Genomic DNA, 26,845 nt, shown 5'->3' with positions numbered 1-26,845 from the left:
AGAGAGAGCGCGAGGCGAGCGCACGCGAGAGTCGTTCGCATGTTTACGTGTGATTCAGTGAAGATAAGCGTAGCTCCCCCATTACTAACATGTCTCATGATTTTGTTTTGGTTTCGCCACATGTATTTGCATTGCCTAATTGCGTTCAAAACATAAATGGGTGTTACTTTTAAGGTAAGTCTCCGCCCAGGGGGAGTAGCAGCGCTCCATCCACCTGCCAGACTACTTCAGCAGCAGACAGTCAGTGGACCTGAAGCGCGCGCTGCTGCTGGTGCTGCTGCGTGGACAAAAATACACGAGACGGGTTTAAAAACTCCGGTCGAGAGGGGATACTTGCACTTCATTTGAACTGACACGGAATCAGTATCATAAATTAGTTTAAAGGAGCAACTACTTTGTGGACACGTGTATGCAGTTACTTTTGACTGGACGCATTGCTTTTTGTTTCTGTACGTTTTCTTTGCGCTGGATTGTAAATGGTTTGTACAGTTGGACACACAGGGTCGTTTTTGACGGACGTTTTGTAGGTGAGTTCTGCGTTCATTTCAGTTTATTTTAAGATAAACATGTATTTTATGCTTCACGTCACATACATCATAAGTACTTGTTTGTACAGAAGATCAGCAGCACAGTTGTTATCCAAATGTTTTTTTTATATATATATAGACTACACTATTTTTAAGAGGATCAGTCCATTACACACTACTGAAATCTGATGAAAAACATATTTTGAAAGATTTATTGAGACATGTTTTTCTGAAAATGGAAATGACAATGCTATTGATCGTTGAAGTTCATTTGCAAGTCATATGCTTATGGATCTATTTGATTTGTTTGGAAGGAATGAAAAAAGCTTTAGTTGTGACAGAGATCAGCCGCTGTAAGACCGATACTTCACTGATTATTTATTTAAAGTAATTAAAAAAATATATAAATTATTATTATTATTATTATTATTAATCTTTTACTGCTTTTTGACACAGTTTACTAAATGGTCATTATACCGTTACTAGCCTACAACAAAAACCATTATGAATATTTTAATAAGTCAATTATTACAAAGTGAAAGGTTCCCACAAAGAATTTGAAATATCTTGCCATTTATCAGTAGACTCAATGTTAAGGAACCGATAACCAATTGAGTAGAAACGTGTAAATATCTGGGAATAAAAATCACTCAAACTTATCTCTATTAACAATTTTTATTTGTTACCATTGAATAAGAAGAGATGTAAAATTGGAATCATGAATATATGAGGAACTCTTTCAGCTCATTTATATCTGTCTAATGTTGATCCTCACCCCCTTCCTCCCTCCCCTCTCATGCAGGACCGAATAAATCTCTTGTGGGTCTTTGGATAAAGTGATCATGCAGGGAGTCGGGACTTTGGTGCTGGGGACCCTTCTGGTCTCTGTGTTCTCAGCTGTCTCGGTCCACAGCAGCCCTTTGTCTTCCCTGCCACCCGCCTCTGTTCCACGAGTCTTCCTGTCCTTCAAAGGTAAGATGCATTTCTGTTGTCTTTGCTCTGACTGTCTCACACTGTTGCTCTGTGGATGCTTACAGCCCCTGCTGGAGATGGCATCCACTGCTTTCCTGTTCAAATTAATAAATAAATAAACAAACAACTGCAATTGATATGATATAGATTGCATGGGAAATATGCGTTATTATTTTTGTCCTCAGTGTTTCCAGGAAACCCGAGTCTCATAATGTTAACTTTCAGTGCATTTTTAATGTGCTTCTATTCTATTGTCGTATTAGGCATTACGTTTTTTTATTTGTGCTTTGTGGGAATCTCTTCAGTTTTGTGCTGAGCAAGCTACTTCTCTTCTTATGTTACATGTCTATTTCACCTTTCTAATTCAAGGAGTTTTCACAGTCTGCTGCCTGAACTAATTTTACTTTCTGTTGCCCGTTATTGTGTTTCTTTAATTGGTTTTTCGAACACTCTTTGGGATTGAGCATGTCTAGAAAGGACCTAAATTCAGAATTTGCACAACTGAGTTTAACCCTTGCTGGGGGAATTGGATTTCATGTTGGGTTTGTGCACGGCTCTTGGTTGGCTAAGCAATGCAATTAGTTTTTAGTTCTGAAACAGTATTTCCCAAGGGATTCTCTGAACTGTTATTTTTTTTCCTGAATATCCATGTTCTTGGTAGCAGCCCATTTTCCAGGACTACGCATCAATGATTTCTTATAATTGTTCAGTTTTATTGTTATTTTATGCTCAGGAATCGCAATTGAAAGGTAATATTTGCTTGTAAGCTTAAACTATATGTTTACAGTCTTTCCTCCAAAATGGAATACTGATACTGTATATGATATTGGTGTGGTTGGTTTCCCAGGACCTTTTGCCTAATCTTAGTGTACTTCTGTCAGTCAACATTGACACTGACCACTCTTGACTGCCAAAATATACACTGGAGACATACTACATGCATGCACAGGATAGGATATTCCAACTTAAAATATGAAAAAAGACAAGAAAAAGATCTATGAGTGTTCTGGAGATTATCAAAACACAGTGCAACTAAAGATGAAATTAAAGATCTAGTCTGCTTTATATAAGACGTAGTGGAGGACCTTTGGATGGATTATAGTTTTTAGTTCTGGCTACTTCTGCTCCCCTGTTCAAAAGCTTTGACCAAACACTTGGATCATGTTCCTCCCCTGAACGTCTTGTGAAGACGGCTACATTTGTTTAGGACTTATACTCACTAAACATTCTGTTCTCTCCCACAAACAGCTTCAAGCTTAGTGGGATCTTGTTTTGGTTTCGTACTTGGGATGTGTCATTAGAAAATCATTATGATGGCTAACCAAAATCCAGGCTTTCTTTGTAATTGCCTGCCTCTGTGCCTGCACTCTTTGAGACACACAAAACATCCTGTTTTATATCCCTCTCAGTTGCTTAAATGTGACTATTTGAGCAATGAGGTCATCATCTGTTCGCTGTTGTAACAGGGTTCTGCGCCATTCATGATTGCACTGAAAATGGCTTAAATTCCATTTCATTCTTGAAACAAACTAAACAGGGTGCAACTGCAGTTTGAATGAAGGAAGTAGAAATAAAATGGATTAAAAACTAATTTTATCAAAGTTTTTATAGACAAATTTGAATGTTGGCTTTGAAAAAAATGGTTGGTTTGAATATTAAGAAAAAGCCTTGAAGTTTGAAGGGTTGTAGGTCTTAAGGTGAGATGGATGGATGGAAAGATAGATACTATAGATATAGATACTACTGTATACAATAGTTGGATTGATATATTGATTGAATGGTGTATTTTCTAATTCATATTCCAATTCTTCTACTTGTGGGTTGTTTACAATTGAATTTAAATGTGAACTCATGAATTAAAATAATAAATTCTTCAGTTCTGAATTTTGCACAACCCTGTGTTGTAATATGTTGAATGAACACTAAAGTGTTTGATATACAGTAGTATTGGTGTAGAGAATATTTAATTTCATGCATGGAGCATGATGATTCAATTTAGCTAGAAGTCCGGTTTAAGGACTTAGTAAAGAAAGAAATTAATACCTTTTATGCAATCCTCCCTTGGGGGATTCAGGTATAATTCACAAGTCCGTCCCTCATACATAAGCGCAAGCTTGAGCACACACATGAATGCACCCACGCACACACATTTACTGCGGTTCACCGAGATCCCCTTCTTTCTTATTCTTATTCTCCAGTATGAGCATGTAGGGAGAGAGGGCAGGGAACTCTGCCAGACAGAGTCAGTTTTCGGCTCCGAGGGAGGACTTGGCTGCTGTTAGCAATGTCGGTGAGTTCAGAGAGCAGATACTGGTGTCTTCTTGTGCCCTTACGCATTACAGACAGTCCGGACCACAGAAACGTCCCTGGAAGCCCAATCATCTGTGAAGTTCGAGGTCTCGGGCTCTGCAGACATGACTTATTACAAGTTCAGACTCTTTTCTATGGCTCTTCTCATCTTTTCCCTGTTTTATGGGAGTAACTATGATATATTACGTTTGCCCTACTCTTTCACATGCACACACTTCTTTTTAAATCCCCTCTTTCCCATGTATATCTGCAAGCTTGGGATTTACATGCTAAAAGGTATCCCAGAGGACTTACGAAGAGTCATTTCTTTGCATATGCGCCCTCACATAACTCCTAGTTTTTGGACATGACAGTGGATTTATGGACATGTTTATGCATCTTATATCACTTTACAGTGGTTATGAGAGCCCAGGGATGATTCAAGAAGGAATGCTGTGTGTGAATTGGTATTTTGTGAGTGTGTATGTGTGTTTGAAAATGGTGCCACGGGTGTTGTTTGTGCACATTGTTTTAATTTAAATTCCATTAGTAGATTCTCTGAGGGGCAGAGTGCTTATTGCTCAATTTAGACAAATGTTCTCAGACAGAAAACATTTTAAAGTAAGTATCTCAAGGTGCATCAACTACAATGTGGGGCTGATGGCAGTGCATAAATTATCACAATTATGCAAGGCATTTAAAGTAGTGTGCTTCATTTTCCTTTTCTGTTCAAGTTAACACCTGGGTAGCGTTCTTTAAAAACACTAAAACAGTCCATCTGCTGTAGATGATAGTCTGTGTGGTTTTCTAATGGGAGACTGGAAAAGCTCTTTGTTTGAGAGCTTTAGGAGTTATCATTTAATGCAAAGTGCTAATAAACCCTATCCACCGCACATAGATTCATGACCCAGAAATGTGCTTTTTTATGATGTGGAAATGATGTCACACTCTAGGTCTTCTGGTCTAGTAAGAAAGCAGTAATATTAAAAAATAAGGTTGTTTTTTTTTAAGTTAAAATATATAGCGGTATCAGCGCAAACTGTGAGTTTCGTCCATGTTAGAGACTCATCAGAGAGGTCAATCTGTGTTGTTTAGATTTTTGATCTATATAAATGACTGGATTGCTCATGACGGCATCAAAAGTGAAGCCACCGTGCTGCAATATTGGGATTCCTTGGTATTCCCTTCTACTGAATTAATAGGAAATCATCGGATTTGAATGAGAAAACATTACCTAATGAGTTTGCATTTTTATATCTGAGGTCTCCCTGTACATTCTTACAATGCAAACATTTGAATGGTTATTTGTATAAAGTCGGGAATTTCCCCTGCTTATTAAGTTACGTTCATCTTCATTACAGTAGTGAATATTATCAGCTGACAGACGAGGCCTCTCAGCATTTTTATATTTCAAAAATGTCAAAATGTTTCTTCTGAAATCTAAACACAGATTTATGCTTTGTAAGGCTGGCTTACATGTGTGGCTGTCCTTTTTAATAAAGAAATTAACTTTTTTTAAATAATAATTTCTTGTCTTTTTTTGAAAATGACAAATTAATGTTTTATTTGTATTTATAGGTAAATATTAAAGCCATGCATGTTTGGAGGATGTGTGTACTGTATATGTGTGTGTGAGTTTCAGCTATGTCACTGAATGTACTGGCAGAATGACATCAAAGATATATTTATCTCTGACGTACCTTCCTGTAAGCTCGCTTAGTTGCTTTATGTTTTGAAGTGTCATAAAATATCATGGTTCTGTCATGCAGTTGGCAAAGAACTGTAGTAAATCAAACATGGCCAATCTGCATTTCTTCATATACTATATTTGCTGATAGACTTACCAGTTCTTGCAAATACCCCAAAAGTTAAATGCTCAAGCTCCTGCACCTGCTTCCAGCAGCTTGTTGAGCATGTTGAAAATTATCTAGAGGTTTAAATATATACTTTGACCTGGGCACAATATATGTGTGTGTGCGTTTGTCTGTTCTGGAGGCTTTTTTTATCTTCAAACAAGCCCTAATAACAGCCTATTTGAGGGTGCCAGAGGCTGAGGTTGTGACCCCCAAAAAAACAGAAGCAGGTCATTGTCAGGGTGATCCGTCCTCGCTGTGTGGGAAAAGTGAACAAATTCTTGCTTTAAATGCTTGTAATGTTAATCTGCAGCTCTATTTAAAAGCATTTAACTCTGTTCTTGCTGTTCATTTCATTATATCTGAGAAACACCTGGATGCATAATTGGCCGTGCCTGAAAAAACTGGGGAAAAAAATGCTATACAAATATATCCAAACACCCAATTAGACCATTACAATAATGCAGTGAGAACATTATCTCAAAAACGGCTTCTGGAACAATTGTCCGTTACAGCTTCCAAGATTATTTTGCTTTTTTGGAACGTGTTTCAATTAACATCTCATCACATTTTGGAATTCGCTGGCTTTCTCTTCTCTAGTTCAGAACATATTGTATTGTGCGGCTGATGGTGATGTTTAGTGGCTTATCTTTAAATGTTGTAGAACGTTCTCAATTCCCTTTGAACAATTCTCATTTAGTATTTTTTTATGTAAATGAGTATGGCCTTAAGTGTTACCAAATTATATTCAAGAAAAAAAGGACAATGAAGACAATCAGAGAAAAGGATGAAGAATGATCTGTCTTCAATTGCAGCATATAGGGAACAAGAAAGAAAAGTAAAAATTGGGGTTAGGGATGCACCGATCCACATTTTTTCACTTCCGATCCGATCCCTGAATTTGGATATCGGCCGATACCGATACTATTCCGATACCAGAGCTGTGTTTGCTTTAATATTTTTAGTATCATTATTGTTTATTTTATATGATGCTGAAATAAACTCCTCTCAACAGGCAAGTATGATATGTAGGCCTACATATTTATGCATGTATGGTAAGTATAAGGTCAGAAAAGGAAGTCAGAAAAACAGTAAATCCTGTTAACAGGAAAAATCCCATTCTGAAAACAAATATGCAACTGTAGGTCATGTCAATATTTATTACATTCCCAAAATGTCAAATATTTTGAGTCTTGAAATATAAGAAAAGTGCAAGTGTAAACATCTTACACACACACACACACACACACACACACACACTATCTAAAGGGTGATCCTCGCTCCGATGCTGTAACTCTCTCGATGAATGCTCGATCAACATCAGCCATGTGCAAACAGACAAGCGGATTTCGCCTCAGACGCGCGTCAATTTCGCTTCAAACTTTTGCTTTTTACGAGCGTCAATTTCGCTCTGGGCGCGCGAATGGATTCAAAATATTCAAGCGTCCAACTAGACGCGGCAGACGCGAATTTGACGCGCTATTCGCGTTTGGTGTGAACGCACAGTAACGTGGTGCTTTTTTAAATGTTTGATTGCATTCGTTGTGTTGTACGACGCGAGGGAGCTTCAACGAGCTCTGAATTACGGCTTTGCAAACATTGCATTTTGCTGTCTTGCTCTGCGGTGTTTCCAGTGTGAAGAATTTCCACACAGCGGCCGCAAACTCCGGAATGGATTTCCTGAGCGGTGGCGTGTCTCATAACTCTGTGTCTCATTGAGCCGCGCCTCCGTTCAGGAAATCCATTCCGCAGTTTGCAGCCAGCTAGCAGACTAGCCGGCGGGAATCACTTTTGGAGTCATTTCAGCAGACAACGTTAAAGCGCAGACATGACTCAAGGATATCGGATATCTCCGCAGGTTGGATCGGGAAAATCCGATACGTGAATTACGCTGGTATCGGTCCCGATACCGATACTGGATCGGATCGGCCCCATCCCTAATTGGGGTGCACATTTTTTTTATGTTATGGTTGATTCGATAATTATGAAAGCTTGTTTCCGCCATGGAATAAAGGAATAAATAAAATAATTGTGACTTTTTATCTCAAGATTCTGACTTTTTTTCTTTATATGCAATTTTTTTCTCAGAACTGTGACATATTAATATCTTTCGAGTTTATAATCTCACAATTCAAGTCAGAATTGTGAGATAAAAAGTCGCAATAATTTTTTTATTCTTTGGCGGAAACAAGCTTCCAAATATATTGGATAAACCTAGTAAAATCTACTTAATTCTGACTAAATAAAAAAATAACACTAAACATTAAAATCATTCTTTTTAAATGCAGGATTTTGAATGCAGAAACTGAATTTGGGCATTACAACATTTATAATGTACAAAATGAAAACTGAATATAAATTTTCGGATTTATTTAAAGGGGTGGTATAACACCCTTTTCACAAGATGTAAAATAAGTCTTTGATGTCCCCAGAGTGTGTATGTGAAGTTTTAGCTCAAAATACCCCACATATATTTTTATATAGCATGTTAAAGTTGTCCCTTTTTGAGGGTGAGCAAAAACACACCTTTTTTGTGTCTGTCTCTTTAAATGCAAATGAGCTGCTACTAAAATTTCAAAAACTTTAAGCCTTTTATGTTCAAACCGAAGTCAAAAAGATGGAGAGACTCAAGAAGAATGTAGACAACATTTCTGAATGGTTAGTTGGTGAATTTATGTAGCTTATATGTAGTTATCTTCTAGTCAATGATTAGCATATTCTGTCTTGATAATCTATAAATCGCGTTTCTGGGGGCGGGCTTATGTAAATTTTAGGGTTGATGATGTCACTAACCCGGGAGGAATGTCATGTAGTCCTAACCAGCCATAATTTTATTTATTTATTTTTTTATCCTTACCAGCCGTATAGTCCTTAAAAAGCAATTTCTTTAAAAGAAAATATCTCCCTTTGCTTTGAACTTTGAGCGTTGTAACTTTGCAGATGTTGTTTATGCTCAAAAAGCAACATCACACACTAACTAGAGTTAGAAAAGTGAAATCATATTCAACTACCCCTTTAATATTACATTTAAAAGATTGTCTTTCAAGGTGAACTTTGACTGAGCATTAGTAAGAAAGGCCCTGTTTGCACCTGGTATTAAGATGTGTTTTTGGTCGATCGGATCACAAGTGGACAACGCTTAATACAGTTGTTAACTGGGTCCAAAGCTTTCTGAGCTTGTCCACTTTCGACCACGTCTAGAGGTAGTCAAAAACGCATTTGACCAGATTGCTTTCGTTGTGTAAATGCTCATGTTGTCATGTGAACTCTCCGCTTATACTGACCTAATGCATTAACATTATGAAGCACGGTAGCCAGACGGGATTTAAACTTCGTTGGCTGGAGACCCAACTTTTGGTTTGAAGACGAAAAACATACTAAGCACAATGTTCTCTCACCATTCCTGATTTCTAACACACACTCACTGCATTCGGCTTGATCTTAAGGCTATCAGAGCAGAAACGAAAGCTGATGTATGTTTTTCCGTCATCTCCGATCATGTTACTGTTCACATGTAAATTGCGTGAGCCTATTTTGTCCATTAGATCGAAAGATCTGAAAAAATGTATCTGCCCATAGACCCTCTCCTCTAAGAAATCAGGAGGACGGAAGTGGTTGAAAGTGGACAAAAGAGACGTATTAAAACACCAGGTAAAGAACGAAAGAAAGAAAGATCTTTCTAATAAATATAACCTTAATACTATAACATTTATTCTACATTCAGTACTTTCCTCTCATGACATGATTAGGTTTATCCATCATGTTGTCTTTACCTGGGTTCTAACTAGGTCAATTGCGACACTAGAGACTTCAGCAAGTGCTTCCCTCTGACAATGCACACAGATACAGAGAGAATGAGAAAGCATATATATGTGTGCGTGCGTGTGAGAGAGAGAGCCCTGGAGCAATCACTGTCTCTCTGAAAGATGAACCTCCTTCAACCTGCCAAGATATGCCTAGGAGAACTGCTCAGACAGAAGGTGAGACACTGTCTCTCTCAAACCCGCACTAGAGAGACACTAACTAACAGCTGCATTGAGACTGTAGTGCCATTCAGTTACTATCATTACTTCTGCATCCAGCTCACCTGTGGCGTTGATGGGAAAGTATTTGGAAAGGATTGTGTGAGCTGTGTTCATCCATCTTTACTTTTGGCGCGACCCTCAGTCTTTCTCATCTGTGTTTTGTATCAGTTTTCTCCCGGTCAACCTAAAAAATGTGTTTGTCTTCAGGTAACACTGAGGTTTTCCATTTTTAGCTGAAACGTGCAGGCTCAGTCAAGCTCTCACTTTATAAGCGAAACCCAAGCGATGTATCAGAACGGTATTAAAAACCGAAACGATGGGATTCATCAAAAATGCATTATTCTGAGCTGTTCCCATGAGGCTTTCTCTAATGGAGCTCTTGGCAGAGTAATAAACTTAACCTCTTGACCCTACATTGAGTTTCAGTTTCATAAGAATCACTTAGAAAAGGGTGCATGGGACTCAGACAGGCATGGGCTCAGAAGGGGAGGCCTGTTCTTTGTTCTCTGTTCTTTGTTGTTTTTGTTATTGCCGGGGGTGTGCTGTATTAACTGAATTATGGTGTCTAAGTCTTGCGGATAATTTTTTTCTTCTGAAAATCCTGAGTTTGCTACATTTTGTTGTCTTATTTTAGACCAAACACATTTGTTTGTGATGCCAGGGTGCAGCAGACGCTGTCTCAGTGTGGTTTTTGTCAAGGTGGCGGTGCATCCCAGCATCTTGTGCTGCGGCGCTGGATCTAAACTGTCACAGTGAGAGAAGAGTGGAGGTGACAGCAGCAGGGCTAAATATAGAGACCCTGCACTCCTACACCCCCTCTCCTCTCTTACTTTCTCTTCTCTGTCTTCCTCTTTTTGTCACTAACAAAAATACTACAAAGTACCTTGTTACTATCATGGATTTTTGTACATGTACCTTGGTATTATTTGAAGTACCGTGGTAATCATTCAGAACCATGTTATGTATCAAAGTACCACTTATGTATCTGTCACATTAACTTTATGTCTTTTGGACACGTACTAAACCGATACTGTGGATTTTTGGACATGGTATCATGTAGAAGTACCCATGTAACAATAGTACATGAACAGTGTTAATTTAACATTATTTATGCTGTTAAATAATTTTAAAATTGTTAACATTTTAATTAGCTTTTATTTATATATTTTCGTTTTCGTTTTAGTAATTGCAATTTTATTATTATTTGTTTTTTAAAAATACTTCTATTCAGTTATTTGGCAAGGCTATGTAAGTGTTTCATTTTATATACAGTATATAAGATGTTAATGTCAAATTAAAATGATATAGGCCTAGTTGTATATATCACTTGTGATGGTATTTTGTATAGATATGGCCAGACGTGCAGTCTACCAATAACATTAGAGCGACTGCAATAAGAACGCCCACAAGCGACTCGCAGTATAGAGACTAGCGACATACAGCGAAGTACATGCAAAGTCACTTAACATGGAAAATAAATCTTTTATTGTGTGTCGTCGCGTCGCGTGTATAGGACACGGTGTAAATCTCTCTGCTTGTCTATCTGTCCATCCTTTTAGTTATTTATTTTTCATGTACTTCTTGTATTTTGTGCTGTTCTCCATCAATTCCCATTTCTCTATTTCATCATCTCTTGGTTCTCTTCCTTTAGCTTCTTTTTTCTGTGCTGTATTTTCATTCTCTTCAATCCCAGGGGAGGTGTCTAACATGTCACCCCCTGAAGGAGTGTGGAAACGCTCCCATGAGACGAGAAAGAGAGCAGACATTCATTTTGAGTGAGGTCTGGGTCACGGCTCCTCAGATGAGTCACTCATTGGGTTAGTTGTGGGTGTGTATGTGGCATAAAGAATTTCTCATTTTGAGAAAACCATCCTCTATGCATGGAGACACTGGGTCATACTTCTCATTTTTAAAAATATGTCACGTGTTGGATGTCAGGACCAATCGTGAGAGAAAGATGGCTGCTACGGATGCAATGTTTGGCCTTTTTGTGGTTTAATGACAAATCAGTTGTATGGCTTAATTACCAAATGATCTTGAGTATTTCAATGATCATCTTAATCTGCATGTTAAGGCCTATCAGAGCGCTGCTCGTATGTGTTTGTGCTTTACAAGTGATTCATTTTGTGATGCACTTTAGAACCAGCTGCTGGTTGCTTTCCTAAAAAAAAAAAAAACCACACAAAAAATAATTCTTGTAGACAGTAATGAGATTAAATGAAAGTGACTTTTACTTGGATGTTTCTAGAAACAGACGTAATCTCACATCATGTAGGGCAGGGGTGCCCAATCCTGCTCCTGCCTATCGACTGTCCTGCACAGTTCATCTCCAACCCTAATCAAACACACCTGCCTTTAATTTTCAAGTGATCCTGAAGACGTTAATTGGTTGCTTCAGGTGTGTTTGATTAGGGTTGGAGATGAACTGTGCAGGACAGTCGATCGGCAGGAGCAGGATTGGGCACCCCTGATGTAGGGTTTCAGAAGATGTCTTAAAATGTTTCAAACTGCTCAGATTTGCTATGATATCAAAGTCTGCAGTCAGAAGAGATTATAAAATTTCTCAGTTATCAAATGTCTTGACTAAGTTATCTAAATTATGCTTTTCCACATATTTTTGAGCTCTACTGTTACTGCTTTTCAATAATTCTTTAATTTGCGTCCATTTTAATTTCTCCTATGAAATGGAAGTTGTGATTTAAACATATATATTTTTTTATATATATATTGTGACATATATCCAATGACTTCTCGATCAAGAAAAATGTAGGGTGGGATACATATTATGTATGATATATAATATTTCCATGAGAAATTGATTGGATGGTTGGATTGTTGTGGTTTGCTATTGCTGTGATCTCACACCAGTAAACACTTCATCATAATAAATACAGCAATATTCCATTAAAAAAATAAGAACTGTCTGTTTGATTTCAAGGTGACTTTTAGGAATTTTGGGGAAAACATATGAGATGTAGTTGATTATGTAAAGGGAACATCAACAACAATGCATTTTTCATCTCAGTTTTCTTTTCATGTGGCTACAAAATGCATAATGTTTTCTGTTTTTGTCTGTAAAAGACCTTCTTTCTCTGGAGGCACAGAGATTTTTGTCTGTCATCATTTTTTTTCTTATCTCTTCTTGTAAAACAGCCATATTCACAGCACTCAAACACTCATGCTTGTCTCGTAACACTCATCTTCAGCCTGTGTTTTATCATAACCTTTCTCATCGCTAATCGGCTTTCGCATTCACTCGTTTCTGACACTATCACTCCCCTCATGTTCTATTTTCTATCTGTCTGCAGCTCCTCATCTCTAATACACTGTTTCTTTTCAAAGGCATTTAAAAGCGTCGGGAGTGTAGATGGCTGCCTTGTTATAAAACCACCTCAAAACCAAAGGTTATTCGGTCTGGATAAATGGTTGCACTGTCAGCCAGTTTGATGTGTTTCTTTCTGGAGTGTAACACAGGGGTTTCTGTAACCTAATGCAAAAACTCATGCAGAGTATCAAAACATTTTTCTATTGCTGTTGGAGAGCAGCTTTGGGGAAAAAGAGGCAAATCTTCTCACTTGTCACTTTGAGAAACAGGCAGGGTTGGTGTTCTGCACTGATGCAAGACAAAGATGCTCTGTTTCTAAGTTTCTGTGTGTGTGTGATAGTGTCTCTTATAGCCCTCCCATGCTGATTGTGTTTTGTGAGGACAGATGGAAATGTGTCAGACAGAATGAAAATAACCTGATTTATGTTTCCTGACTTCGCTCCTTTAAAATGTCCCATCACTCTGAAAATAGGAAAGATCAACAGTTTAAATAAGTTTACATTTAAATTTTTTGGTTGTAAGATTTTTTAAAATTCTTTGAAAGAAGTCTCACCAAGGCTGCATTTATTTAGTCAAAGACGAAGCATGCACTTATTTTTGCGCAGCGCAAACAGGCAGTCTTTCGCGATTTGATAAAGACACAAAGCCTTATCGAGCTTTTGATTTTAGTTTGTTTGACAGCAATGGTGCAAAACACGACATTAAAGACAATTAATTTTATGTTATTATGAGAAGTTTAAATATATTTTCAGGCCACCACAGTCTAATTAGTGAATGGGAAACACCGAAATGTATTTGTAGTGGTCAATGTTGGTATTGTGGCGGGCCGCTACAAATAAATCAATGTATGGGAAACACTGAACAGAAAGTTAAAAATATCAGTATTAATTTGAAATAGAGGTTTTTCAAAAAAAAATTGCTGTTAGCTGATCCTTCAAATGTTACACATTTTAAATGTCTTTATTGTCATTTCTGAATGCTGAATAAAAGTGTTAATTCCTTTTAAAAAAATCATACTGACCCAAACATTTGGACATTAGTGCAAGTAGTAATATGTTGTTGTTGTTTTTTTTTTTTTTTATAGAAATGCATCTTGCAATATTTCCTAAGAGGACACACCTAACAGGTAGCCTGGTAATACCAAACTCTGCTACTTCGCTTTGCTTCGTAGACAGAGTCTGGTAGGGCATAATTGAAAAGTGTTTTCTTTCTCGCGGGGGGGCGCTTGTCTGAAGTTTAAAATCATTGGTTACCCGTAAGCCAATCACATAACGTTTGGTTATGACGTGTGTTATGCGCAGGCTCAGCCGCATCGAACTTCCACTGTAAACACATGTATGATGCGAAAACAAAACCATCGAGCGAAATACCGGAGTGAACATGGCTGTGAACGACTTTTGCAGATTATGTGAAGTAAATCTACGCATCCACGGTACAACGGTACTACGTCACGGCTCTTAGCCCGCCCTCTGTTTGTTGATTGGCCGGCTGTTTTGAGGCCGGAGGAAAACTGGGAGATAGGTCGCTATCTCAGACTGAGTGCAGAAGCAAACTGAAATTGAGCGGAAGTACGAAGTCTGACGTAGTCAGGCTACCTAACAGGCATTCTCTGTGCACAATGCAATGCAATGCACAATGCAACACCCAACTAATTTTTTACATTTGTTACTTATTTTGAGTGGATTTTACTGAATATAATATTGAGTAGCTGTTGCAGCCCTAAACTTAACTTTAGTTACAGTAAAATGTAGTGACAACTGTTCTGGTGAGAGCGGGTCTCTGTCTTCTCCCAGACCTTAATTGCTCAGAGATCCATGTTGTCCCATCCTATTGTGGTCTTTCGCCGAAAATGAAGAAAGAGAAAGACTGTGTGGTCCACTGTGAGTTGATTCAGTAAGACAGACCATCATTCAGGTCTGTTTATAATGAGAGGTTACAATAGGTTTTGTCAGCAGGCAGCTTTGCTGAACCCCAGACCTGGACCCCCATGACACCCTTCTGTGCAGTTAGGGCAGCTGTTTAACAATGTGAGAAATGTAGACATTGGAGATGCACGCAAAGACAAGTGTGGTCAACAGCAACAGATAATGTAATGAAATCTTATAGTTTATAGTTTTCAGCAGTCGTTACTCTAGTCTTCAGTGTCACATGATCCTTCAGAAAGCATTCTAATATACTGATTTGCTGCTCAAAAAACATTTCTTGTTAATATCAATGTTGAAAACAAGTTGTGCCGCCTAATAGAATTTGACAGAAATCTATTATACATGTCTTTACTGTCACCTTTGATTAATTTAACGGATCCTTGGTGAATATGATTGTTTTTCTTAAAAAAACAACAAAAAAAAACGTACTGACCCCAAACATTAGTGTATACGATAAAAACATAAATTATCATTTACTCACTGTTGTGTTGTTACAAACCTGTATATTTGTATTTTTTCAGTGGAGCATGAAATGAAAGATTTTGAAGATTTGAAGAATTTAGTGTGTGTGACTTTTAAGCTCTAAAAAGGACAAAACAACAGTCATAAGGACTACTTTTATGATGATTTTTTGTGTGTGTGTTGCATGGAAAAAATATGAACATACAGGCTACATTCACATTGTCAGTTTTTGGGACTGACAACTGCATTTACTTACAGGTGTGGGTCTTGAAATGTCTCGTTCACACAGCAACTTACGAACAGCGTCTCAAACTGTCTGTATGAACGTGTGCAACAGGAGTCAAGCCTGTATTTTCTTACACTTAACCATAGTGACAGTGACCAAAGTAATATCAAAGATTGCGATTTGCGAAGGTCCATAAAACTGAAAAATCGTATCTCTTTTGACAAGACAAGAGTCCAATATAGAGCCACTAGTTAATCCTTCAAATCTTCATTAACCAACAGCAGCTGTTATATCTGGGCAGAACATTTGAGTCGTGCGATGAACAAAAAAACTGATGGAAGCAGCTTTGGTGGAGAACAGTGACCTGATCTAAAACCTAGATGACACACAGCTCATGTCTCTGTAAGTTACCAAAAACACACATGGTAGATAAGTGTTTGTGCAGGGCAGAGCGGCTCTTTCACCCTGCATGACGTTACAGACAACTAGTTCCAGTCCGGTTGCGTTCACACAGCCCGGGTTTTTCCAGAATGCGGCTGTCCTGAAAATTTCTAGGTGTGAGTTCGGTTATAGAATGTTGTGTTGTCACACCCGTAAATAACTGAACTGTGTGTGAATGTAACCGTATATTAATGATTCTAATACAGGACTGACAACCATATTCCGCTGCAGTGTGAACGTGACCACAGATTCATAATGACATGAGGGTGAATAAATGATTATTATTATTTTTTTGGGGGGGTCAATTATCCATTTAAGGTCAGATTGTTCCCCTTAAGAGCCACAGTGGGCACAAAGAGGAGAGCAGAAAGGTGGGTTTTACTAATAATTTCCCCCCACAAAAAAAGTGTGTGCTTATTACGATGAATGCGTGTGTGTCTGTGTGCACTGCATACACCCTTTCCATCAGCAAAGACAATGCCTTTCCCTTGTGTGTCTACTGGTTTGGTTGCCATGGCAGCATTTATTCTGTTACCTGTCACTGCGTTACGGCACATTTCACCAGTTATTTGATAGCTATGTTTTTGTACATCAAGTTCTTGGAAATTGGAAAATTCACCCTTTGATCTCACCGAATAGGGGAGGTCTTATTTTTAAGTATTGCCATGAGTGACAACAGATATAAACGTTAATTCTTGGTAGTGAGAAGATGAGTTGTTACATTCCCCAACACACACAAACCAACAGAGAAAGAGAGATATTCTCCCTCCAGATGTGGTCCGGGTGTGGGAGTTACATCTATGAGGTTACCAGACATGCTCGACCTTAGAGGGGTGTGAGGTCAAGGGCGCCTCTCCCTTCATGTTGTTTTAGACTGCCATCATTTATTACCATCTGTCAGTCAGGCACAGACTTTAATACCATGGCAGTACTTAGACTCAGACAATGACCTGTGCTGACACACCAAAGCATCATGACAGAGGAAACAGAGGGAAAGTTAGCCAATCACAGAGCAGGGACGCCACTGGATGGAGGGAACATAATGTGAATTCACAACAGGGGTTATGGGGTGCTAAAAGGAAAAATGTGTCAATCATTGACTGGCTGGCATTTCTCCATCATGTTAGAGGACAGAGAAGGACAGAAAAGAGAATGAGACAAAAAAAAACAGCATTTGTTTTTCCTTGTAAACAGAAATGTATTAATCTTTTTTTTTTTATTCTTTTTTTTATATATAATATACATACATATATAAACACAGACCAAGTTTATAAAGATTTTAAATAGTTTTTGAAAAAAGTCTATGGTCGCCAAGGCTACATTATTTGATTAAAAACAAGTTAAACAGTAATATTGTTAAATTGTATTACAATTTAAATGATCATTATTATTATCAATGTTGAAAAACAGTTTTTGCTGCTTAATATGTGGACACCGTAATACATTACCATTTAAAAATTTGGGGTAAGAAAAAAAGAAGTTAAGAAGCATTAAATTGATCAAAAGTGACAGTAAAGACATATGCAGAGTTTCAGAAGATTTCTACTTCAAATAAATGCTGTGTTTTTGAATTTTTTATTCATCAAAGAATCCTGAAAAATGGCTTCACAGTTTCCACATACTACGGGTTGCACAGAGTAGTCAGTCGACTGTAATGATCTGCCATGCTTTAAGCTTGACGTCGACTAGTTGCTGATCATGCCCTATAGAGGGCGCAACAGGTTGAAATCTTTGAAATCCACTTTTACGCTCCGTTTCCAACCATTAAAATGACAAGTAAATGCATAATCTGAGGGCTCTCCACAATATATGTTTTATTATTCCATCCGGATGCTCAAAACATAACGGGTGAATGCACTTTTTAAACAGCTTATTGTACACATAAGTTAATCACTGTTCTAAACGAATGCACTGCTTCATTGTCACACAGATCGCTACACACAGAATCATTCAGTAGCACAGAAATGTATTGTCAACACTGTTCTGTGATTTATCAATAAAATAGCTTAGAAACTGAGAAGTTCTAGCATATATTTCTTATAGTAAATAAAACCCACAGCTTCATTATTAGTAGAGAGACGCTGCTTATTGAATTTGATTAGATGAAATATCACAAGTAGAAACGCTGTTCTGAACAGTTTGAGATACAAGAAGTTAATATTGAGTAACTTAACATTTAAAAGCTTTAAACAAAACACCAGTAGAGCCGCTCTGTGTCTCCAAGCAACACACAGTGGTGGTGCTTGAATCAGTGTTTTTGAATGAATTGGTTGAATAAATGATTCAATGACTCACTCATAAAAGCGATATGTATGATTTCCCCATCAGATTCTCTCAAGAACAAATAATCTATGCAAATTAATTGACTAGTACTCTGTCACCAGATGTCTCATTCGCTTTTCATTTTTATTTCAGTGGAAGGGATTTTAGGAGAAACATTAGTACCATGAAATACCTTGGAAAATCTTTGATATACCTTGAAGTACCATGTAAATGTCAATGTGTCAGATGAATATGTTAATCAGTGTATCAAAGTACTTTGGTATTGTCATCTGATACCAGCACTGTTACCTCCACGATACTTATTTTGTACGGGATATTTGGGGGGAAAAGGCTGCTGGAACCATATTGCTGTTTACTGGCCTTTTGACCGTTTACATAATGAGAGCGAATAGGAAACCTAAGATACACTGTGCTTGCTAAATGTTGATGTAGTGCTTTCTAAAGCATTTACAAGTTAGAATGAATTACATACCTGACAAGTTAATGATAGTGTGGATAAGAGGTAACAATCATAATCATTGGAAGCACACTGGCAATCTACTCTTATGTTTAATTCAGTGAGAGTATGCATCTGTGCGTGTCTCGGCATCTCTCAGGTAAGTTTTTCCTCCAGATGTTCCTCGTCACTTCAGAGGAATGGCACATGTGGGCTGGAGAGTTAGACGGGTGGGAAAGATGTGCTTGTGGTTCTGAGCCAAATTCAGCTGGAGTCTCAAATGCCTTTACATGGTGAGTAGATTGTGGATGTGTGTTTGTTATTGTCTGAGATGAGACTGGAATTGTTGGTGTCGTCTGTGGTGGCAGTGAGCTGTCTGCTCATGTTGTTGTGTGATGAACTGATCTCATGCTCATTAAAGGCAAAGTTTGTTTAGGAGGTAAAAGAGATGATGCCGTTTTCCATTCTTCCTCTATTTTTGTACTCTAAAGTAAAGGGCTGTGAATGTAGACGGCCCTAAGGCTGCGCTGGTTCTTCTAGACTTGGCCGCTGTCTCTGTCTGTTTTTTGGTCTCTTCTCTCTTCTTCTTGTCCCGTCTCTCTCTCATTCCTCTCTATTTTTCTGTTGCCCATATGGAAATCAATTAATTGTAGTTTATTTATTTAAATATTATATATTTCTTTATGTAACTTTATAAATCTAACTGATATATTTTTTATAATGTTTCATAATTTGATAGAATTATGTATTCCATCCAATTCATTAATAGTGAGGTCTAGGTCAGTTCCTGTTCATGGACAGGTGCACGTTTGCAAAAAAAAAAAAAAAGAAATGCAGATGAAACTTTGACTGACATGCTGATATTGCTATAGTGAAATATTGCTGGCTACAATTACTCTGGGAATTCATTTTTAATAAAAAAAAAAGATTGTCACTTTGCTTCTTACACAAGAAGGGAATACTCTTGACTATCTTTCAGTCCCAGACATGAGTTCTTATCTTATGTGGATATAAATTGATGTTGATAAGTGGGGTTTGTATTTGTTAAAAAGAGATTAATAGATTGATAAGGAGCTATTAGGATTTAAAACAACACAATGTGTGTGAACAATCAAATATTTCTATTTTGATACTTGTCATTTAACTATTTAAAGCAAGTGTCTCAAACTCAGCAAATAAAAATGTTTTATGATCATGAATTTTATCTGTACACAGTTATTTGGTAGACATATACAATGTACAACTTGACGGACGTGTAAATTCAACTTTATGTGTGTGAAAAAAAAAAATATTATGCTACTGTTTAACAGTCCTTTTAAGAAAACTTTGAAATAATATTAAAGGCCAACGCAGACATTGATAATTGGTTTTGAATTATAAGCTATTAACACTTGAGGGGTTGTGCTGTACAAACCTGGCTCACAGTTTGAGACCCCTGATTTAAAATGTTCTTCTCAGATTAGTTTAACATTGCCATATACATATTAGGCATCGAATGAAAGTACTATTTTCTCAGAAGCATGTCAAATTATGTCTGCAAGAGGAAGTCTTTTGGGATGGAGCCTGACATGAGATTTCATTAATTGCGCTCTGATTCAGTTCAGTACTTGGACAGGATATTGGATCATATTTTCACCTCTGAAGACTTTTAGAGCCTCACATCATAGAAACGGTAAAGCTGTAAAGTCAAAATCATCACTCTTACAGACACATTTAGGTTAAAACCACAAGCTAAAAACTAGCACAGTGTCCAGATGATTTTTTTTTTTCTTGTTTTTATAGCGGTGATTTACAGCTTGAATCTTGAGTCTATCAAACTGGTCCCATTGGAGACTTTGCAAAATAGATACTCTAAATTATACCTTTTGCTGGAAAAAAAAGACACAAACAGATGTGATATAGGAGAGCAAGATAGATTTTGTGTGTATGTCCAAATGTTCAAACCGTCCCACAATTCATAGTCTTTTTGTGAGTCTCCTGTAAGTTGAGAACGCATTGACTCGATAACAAGATGGAAATGTAGATGGGATGTATTGGGAAAAAGAGCGTAATAGGATAAGAGAGGTGCATGCTGGAGAGACGCCAGGAGGAATGTGTTAGGTGTCTGTCTAGAGTCGGCTAACATCTGTTTCTGCGATTTTTGAACGTGATGTCTGCTCTGCCTGCTGATTTTGTTACAGAGAGAATCAAGTGAAAACATATTTACTGCTCTCAAAGCTGCTTCTCTGACGTGTGTGTGTGTTGGGAGGTTGCCTTGTGTAGTCATTTATATATAAACTTAATGGTTGACAACAAATGCCGTTGTTGTCCAAGGCACTTAAAGGGATAATTCACCCGTAAATGACCAGTCATCATTTACTCACCCTTATGTTATTCCAAACCAGTGTGACTTTCTTTCTTCTACGGAACATGCAAAAAAATAATACAGGCAAATCCATACAATGAAAGTCAATGGGGTCCAAAGTAACAATTTCACTTTCATTGTACATTATTTATCATGTGGAACACTTAACAGAAAGTTAAGTCATGAAAGTGTAGAGAATGAGTAAATAACAATGTTCCTATTCTGCACTCAGTGCATGGTGTGTATTTACATTTTTTGTTGTTTGTTAGCATTTAATCTGCACATTGTTTGAAGTAGAGTGTTGGACAAACTCAAGCCCACACAGAATCTGCACAAACTCTGCAGATTGCTTCAGATTTGGAACATCCGTTGTTAGTTATACACATTCCCTACCAATAGCGTGTTTGTTTATTACAATTCTTTGGATAAATGTGTGTATTGTAGTACTCTTAGCTCTGTTTAACACATTCGACCGCACATTTAAACCCATTTCTACAGATTTCCTATCCAAAATAGCTGAGAAAATGTGAAAAAGTCAGCATGTACAAGATTTATTTTCCATCTTTATCTGTTTAGTCAATTGATTAAACCAGTGATCGACAGTTTAACACAATAGCCTATAGTTAAATGATTATCAGAATAGCTGTTAGCTGCAGCAGTTAACGCATACTGACAATACTCAAAAGAAGCATTTTGACTAAGAAAACATTCCTTTTTTCAGCAGTCCTGAGAAACCAAACGCAGGAAGAAAGACCTGTGTATTTGAACTTCCTTATCATAATGTCAATTAAGTCCTCATGTTGAGACTTTGCCTTACAATTTCCCACGTCATAACGTCTGAAGACTGATCATGTTGACTTTGCCAACGAAAGCATACCTTATTTATCCCTATCATTTCATTTTTTTTCTTGTTTTCCTTCACAGGTCGTTTAGCTTGTTTCATTTGGCTTGTGATTTCAATTAGTTATCCGAACAAGAGACAATCGCATTAGATAATTTCATGGCTGGTTTGGAGTTAATTGCCTGTAACATGGATTAAATGATTGGTCTTATTAAAACATGTAAGGTGATCCATTTTTATGGGGGCACATCTAACCTCTGGGACTATCTGTTGCAGATGTCAAACCAGCAAATGAAAGAAGATAAATAGGATGTTTTTTCTCTTGCACTGAAGCTTGTTAACTTTTTCTATTCACTGGCTGTGATTTTAAATGCACTTTATTCTCTCCCTTTTCATGTTAATCTCCATCATGCTAATAATAGGAATTTAGCCACTTTGAGACACTCGCTATTCTGTTTCTTTCATCTGCTCCTTCTGTTTCTGCTGGATATTGTCAGCTAAAGTGCCTCTAGAAGAGCTGGTGTTGGACGGGGGCGCTTAATGCAACAAAGGAAGAGCAGAACTAAAGAGAAGTTCAATGCCACCTCTCTGTGCAAATCACATGATCTTTGTTGTCAGGGCTCAGAGATCATAGGGTCACTGGAAAGAGCTGCCCACTTGTCTGTCAAATGAAAAAGAGGGCTTTAGCCCTAAAGCTCATGGTTGCCTTTAGTAGGCGGGGTTAGCTTGTCTGTCACCATGAACTGCATAGAGGCAGTAATCCATTGGCTTGTCAAGCTGTCAATCAGCTTAGCATAGCATGGGGTATTATGTATTTATGCAGAAGATAAAAGCGAAATAGAGACTGCTCTCTTAATCAGGGAATGTTTTTCAATATGCAATGACTTTTTTTATTGAAATTCTTTTTTTATTGAAGTTGAGTTGTTGTGGGTTAGTTTTCTCCATATACTTCTTGTCAGTGTCTAGAGGTGATGGCCATTTGCATTGCAATTAAGTTTAGCATGTTCAACCTGCCAAAGACCACTTTCATTGCTTATCACAAATTTAACTGGATTTGTGTCATTCAGAGGAGTGAAAATATAGCTGTCAGAATACAGATTTGAACTACTTTGATTTTAAAATCCACTTTAAGATTCAAACATGTGTTTAAATTATATTTCTGCTGAAAGCACAATTTAACTATTTTTGTTTAAAAAACTGGTAATTGACTGGTATTGCAGCTTTGCTAATATTACTTTTTCCACATTTGTTAGTTAAATTTATGTTTTAAATTTATAATTTAAATTTATAGTTAATTTATGATTACTAAATTAATCATTTAAATGCAATACAGTTCATCATAGGAACTATGAAGTTGGCGTCAACATGTTTGACTCATATATGTTATTTACCAAGTCAAGGAAATAGGAGATAAATATGATGTTTAGATGCAGTAGAATGTAATAGATGCACACACATGCACATCTATAAAACACAAAAACACAATAACATTTTCAGTGTGTGTCTAAACCTTTATATTCTTTATTTCCACTTGTGAATTTATTCTAATTCATTGTCTTTAAGATGGCTTGCTGCCGCCGGCATCAGGCCTTATTAAATAGAGTCATTCCTCACAGGTTTTTTTCTCACAGGCATTTGAGTGCCTTAAGTGGTTAATATGCATTTTGACTGACAACTCCTATATGGGGGGTGGGGCTACGCTTTCCAATTCTTATGGTCTCTCTCCCATGAGACTGAGCTACATATGTTAATGTGTTTCAATTTGCACACGTGGTTGTGTATGTGTATGTGTATGTGTGTGTGTGTGTGTGTGTGTGTTTGTGTTTGTGCATGCGAGAGCATGAGAAACGGTGAAACGATGAGAGACATTGATGCATATTGGTTGTTTTATTACACTGTATGGTGGCACTGTGATGCATCTCATGCTGCGTCTTTGAAAGCCTCTGCTTTTGAAAACGCATGGCAGGGTTCACCGGAGAATCAGTGCCTTTATACTAAATTAATTTTGAGAATGTTGTTATTTAAATGATACTGCACTGACAATTAATAAGGGTGTAAATTTACTCAACCCACATCTTAACACCCACCTACACTGCTGTAAAAAATGTTGGGTTCAGAAAGGTTTTTTGTTTGTTTGTTTGTTTGTTTGTTTGTTTGTTTGTTTTGTTTTTTTCTTGAAAGAATTTAATAACCTATTCTATTCGGCAAGGGTGCAGTAAATTGATCAAAAGTGACAGTAAAGACATTTATAATGTTATAAATGATTCCTTACTTAATTATCAAAATAATTTTTAACTTTCTGTTCATCCTGAAAGAATGCATATTTCCACAAAAATATTAAGCAGCACAACTGTTCCTAACATTTGATAATAATAATAAAGTCAGCATATTACAATGATTTCTGAAGGATCATGTAACACAGAATGCTGAAAATTCAGCTTTGCCATCACAGGAATAAATTACATTAACAAATATTAAAATAGAAAACAGTTATTTTAAATTGTAATAATATTTCACAATAATACTGTTTTACTGTATTTTTGATCAAATAAATTTAGCCATGGTGAGCATAAGAGACTTTTTTCAAAAACGTTAAAAAATCGTACCAACCTCAAACTTTTGAACGGTAGTGCATTAAGAGTTCTTAAAATGCATATTTTGAAACTTCTAAGCTAAAGATAATACTTCATTACACTAAAAATTTAACCTTTCAAGCTTGTCAATTAGGCAGCTTTGTAAAAGCTTTTATTATAAAACTAAGCTCTCTTTTTCACACTAAGCGAATAATGGACAGTTTTTTAAAGGAATAGTTTACTTTACACAAAAATGAAAATGAATAATCCACTTATACTCATTGATATTCCAAACCTGTTTGATTTTCTTCCATGGAACACAAAACTTCTTTTATTCTATAGAATGAAAGTGATAGTTTTCTTTGTAAATTTTGCCTTGTAATCATTTAAATCATGATAAAGATAGGAACAGGAAGCAAAGCACACTTGACACCATTTAAGGAGGACAAGAAATTACTCTCCAACTTCTCATGAACTCATACTTTGTTTGAATATGCGAAAGGGTAAATGAGTTTAGAGCGACATTAAGATATGCAGACCAAGACTTTTTCATTTGTGCATGAACTATCCCTTTAAGACTGTTGTCTGTCACATGTTTTTACAGCTTTCACAATCAAGGCAAAGACAGAGACGAAAGGCACTCAATGAATGAGTGGACCGCAACGGCCAAATCAAAGCTTACAGGCTCTCTCACACACTCTTAATCAGCAGGCGAGCTGCGGCTGCCGCTTTCAGATGCTTGTATCTCGCCTGTCACATGCCGTTAAGGTCTTCTGCCTGGTTACGGGTCGCTGTGACTATTCACTCCTGGGATGACCTCTTCCTTGTTTCCAAGCAACAGAGGTCAAGTGGATGTGTGTTGAGTATCCAGTAGGCAACCCACTGACCCCACCTTTAATGACCCAGAGGCCTCTGGCCGGAGTGCCAGTGTGTATGATAACCTTTGTGACCCTTTGACCCTGATCTAACTAACCAGCGTAGTCATTGTGTGTTGAATGGTTTTGTGGTGTCAGAGAGATGGCCACCAAACTAAAGCACAATGGAGTTGTGAAAAGACTGATTTTCACACCCCAGCAGGTTAATTTAAAATGAGAGGATATTGAACAAACAAAAAAATGCTTGCTTTCTTCCAGTTTTATTGAACATGCTTCTCGAGATTCCTGAGATTAGGGCTACACCCTGCTATAAGGAACAAAGCTTCTGTGAATTTGTGATTTGGTAATCAGTATTTCACTTATCCAGATGACAATCTCTTCTTCAGTGAGGTCTCATGTCTTGTGACAGAAATATGCAATATTGCGTGAGCGTGTTGAAATCAGGATAGAAGATTGAATGTCACAGCCTTTTACATGTTATGTAAACTCAAGTGTTGCTAATTCAAAAACACGTCAAGAGAAGACCAAGACAAAAGTAAGGTCCTTCTGTACGGCTGTCTAAAAGATTATACTTTCTGAATGGGTCATTATCTTCAGAGAGGGATGTTTTTGCAGTAGATGTAGCAATGGGCATACAGTATATGAGGCTCATTTCAAATTTGTTCATGCAAAATATTCCTGCATTTAATATAGAAATAAAATTGTACATATAAAACAATAACAGTAAATCTTTTTGAAAGAAATGAATACTTATGTTAACCCCACCCCACCAAGGTCTGTTCGCAACAAAAGCAAATTTACATTCCCTGGCTGAATGGGAATGCTGTATTTCTATCATTGTTCTTTATTTAACTCTCTCATCTGACCCAGGAAAAGAAGCAAAAGAAATGTAAGTGAGCGTGTGAAAAAAAAGAGATTGAGTGAGAAGAATCAGAATTATCTGTCATCTCTTCCCTGGTATGTAGACATATTCACTGGAGAAAGAGAAAGAAACTAAAGAGGCAAAAGGCAAGACCAAACTGATGAAATTCACTACAAATTGCTTTCAATTAGGATGCTTTTGAATTTTTTTGTTCCAGTAAAAATATCAAAACATATTTGAAATGTAAAATATGCAAGAGAATACGTCAAGGTTAATTGAATTTGTCTTTAATTCAATTTAATAATAATTTTAAATGTTTTTCACAGACCTCACAAAATTTCAGATTATGCTCAAAACAAGTGTTATGAAATTTTGTTAGTGATGTAACAGATAAAATTTAATAAAATATATTTAAATAAAAAACAAAACAAATTCAAACTCAAAGTTTTAATATTGTATATCTATTTGTTTTTTTCAAATAAATTATTCTTGTTTCAAAGATATTTTTGATATTTTTATGACTTTCGCATTGTCGCTCGTTACCATGATGGTGTGAAACATAGGAGGGAGGACCGATCTGGTGTTG

General features: G+C 37.0%; 1 protein-coding gene across 1 annotated transcript in view; it reads left to right on the top strand.

Annotated features, from left to right (window-relative positions):
* The first annotated feature begins 217 nt into the window (after positions 1-217).
* Positions 218-26,845, top strand: part of sema3fa (sema domain, immunoglobulin domain (Ig), short basic domain, secreted, (semaphorin) 3Fa) — a 49,150-nt gene continuing 22,522 nt past the window's right edge. Inside the window, exons 1-2 of the mRNA XM_082190323.1 lie at positions 218-527; positions 1,330-1,499. Coding sequence (XP_082046449.1) covers positions 1,370-1,499 — 130 coding nt within the window. The 5' untranslated portion in view covers positions 218-527; positions 1,330-1,369. The remainder of the gene's footprint in view (positions 528-1,329; positions 1,500-26,845) is intronic.

This window comes from Leuciscus leuciscus, assembly GCF_965113295.1.
Source record: "Leuciscus leuciscus genome assembly, chromosome: 14".
In the NCBI taxonomy this organism is placed as follows: domain Eukaryota; kingdom Metazoa; phylum Chordata; class Actinopteri; order Cypriniformes; family Leuciscidae; genus Leuciscus; species Leuciscus leuciscus.
Note: the sequence above shows the minus strand (reverse complement) of the source record. Positions and strands in the feature narration are given on the sequence as shown.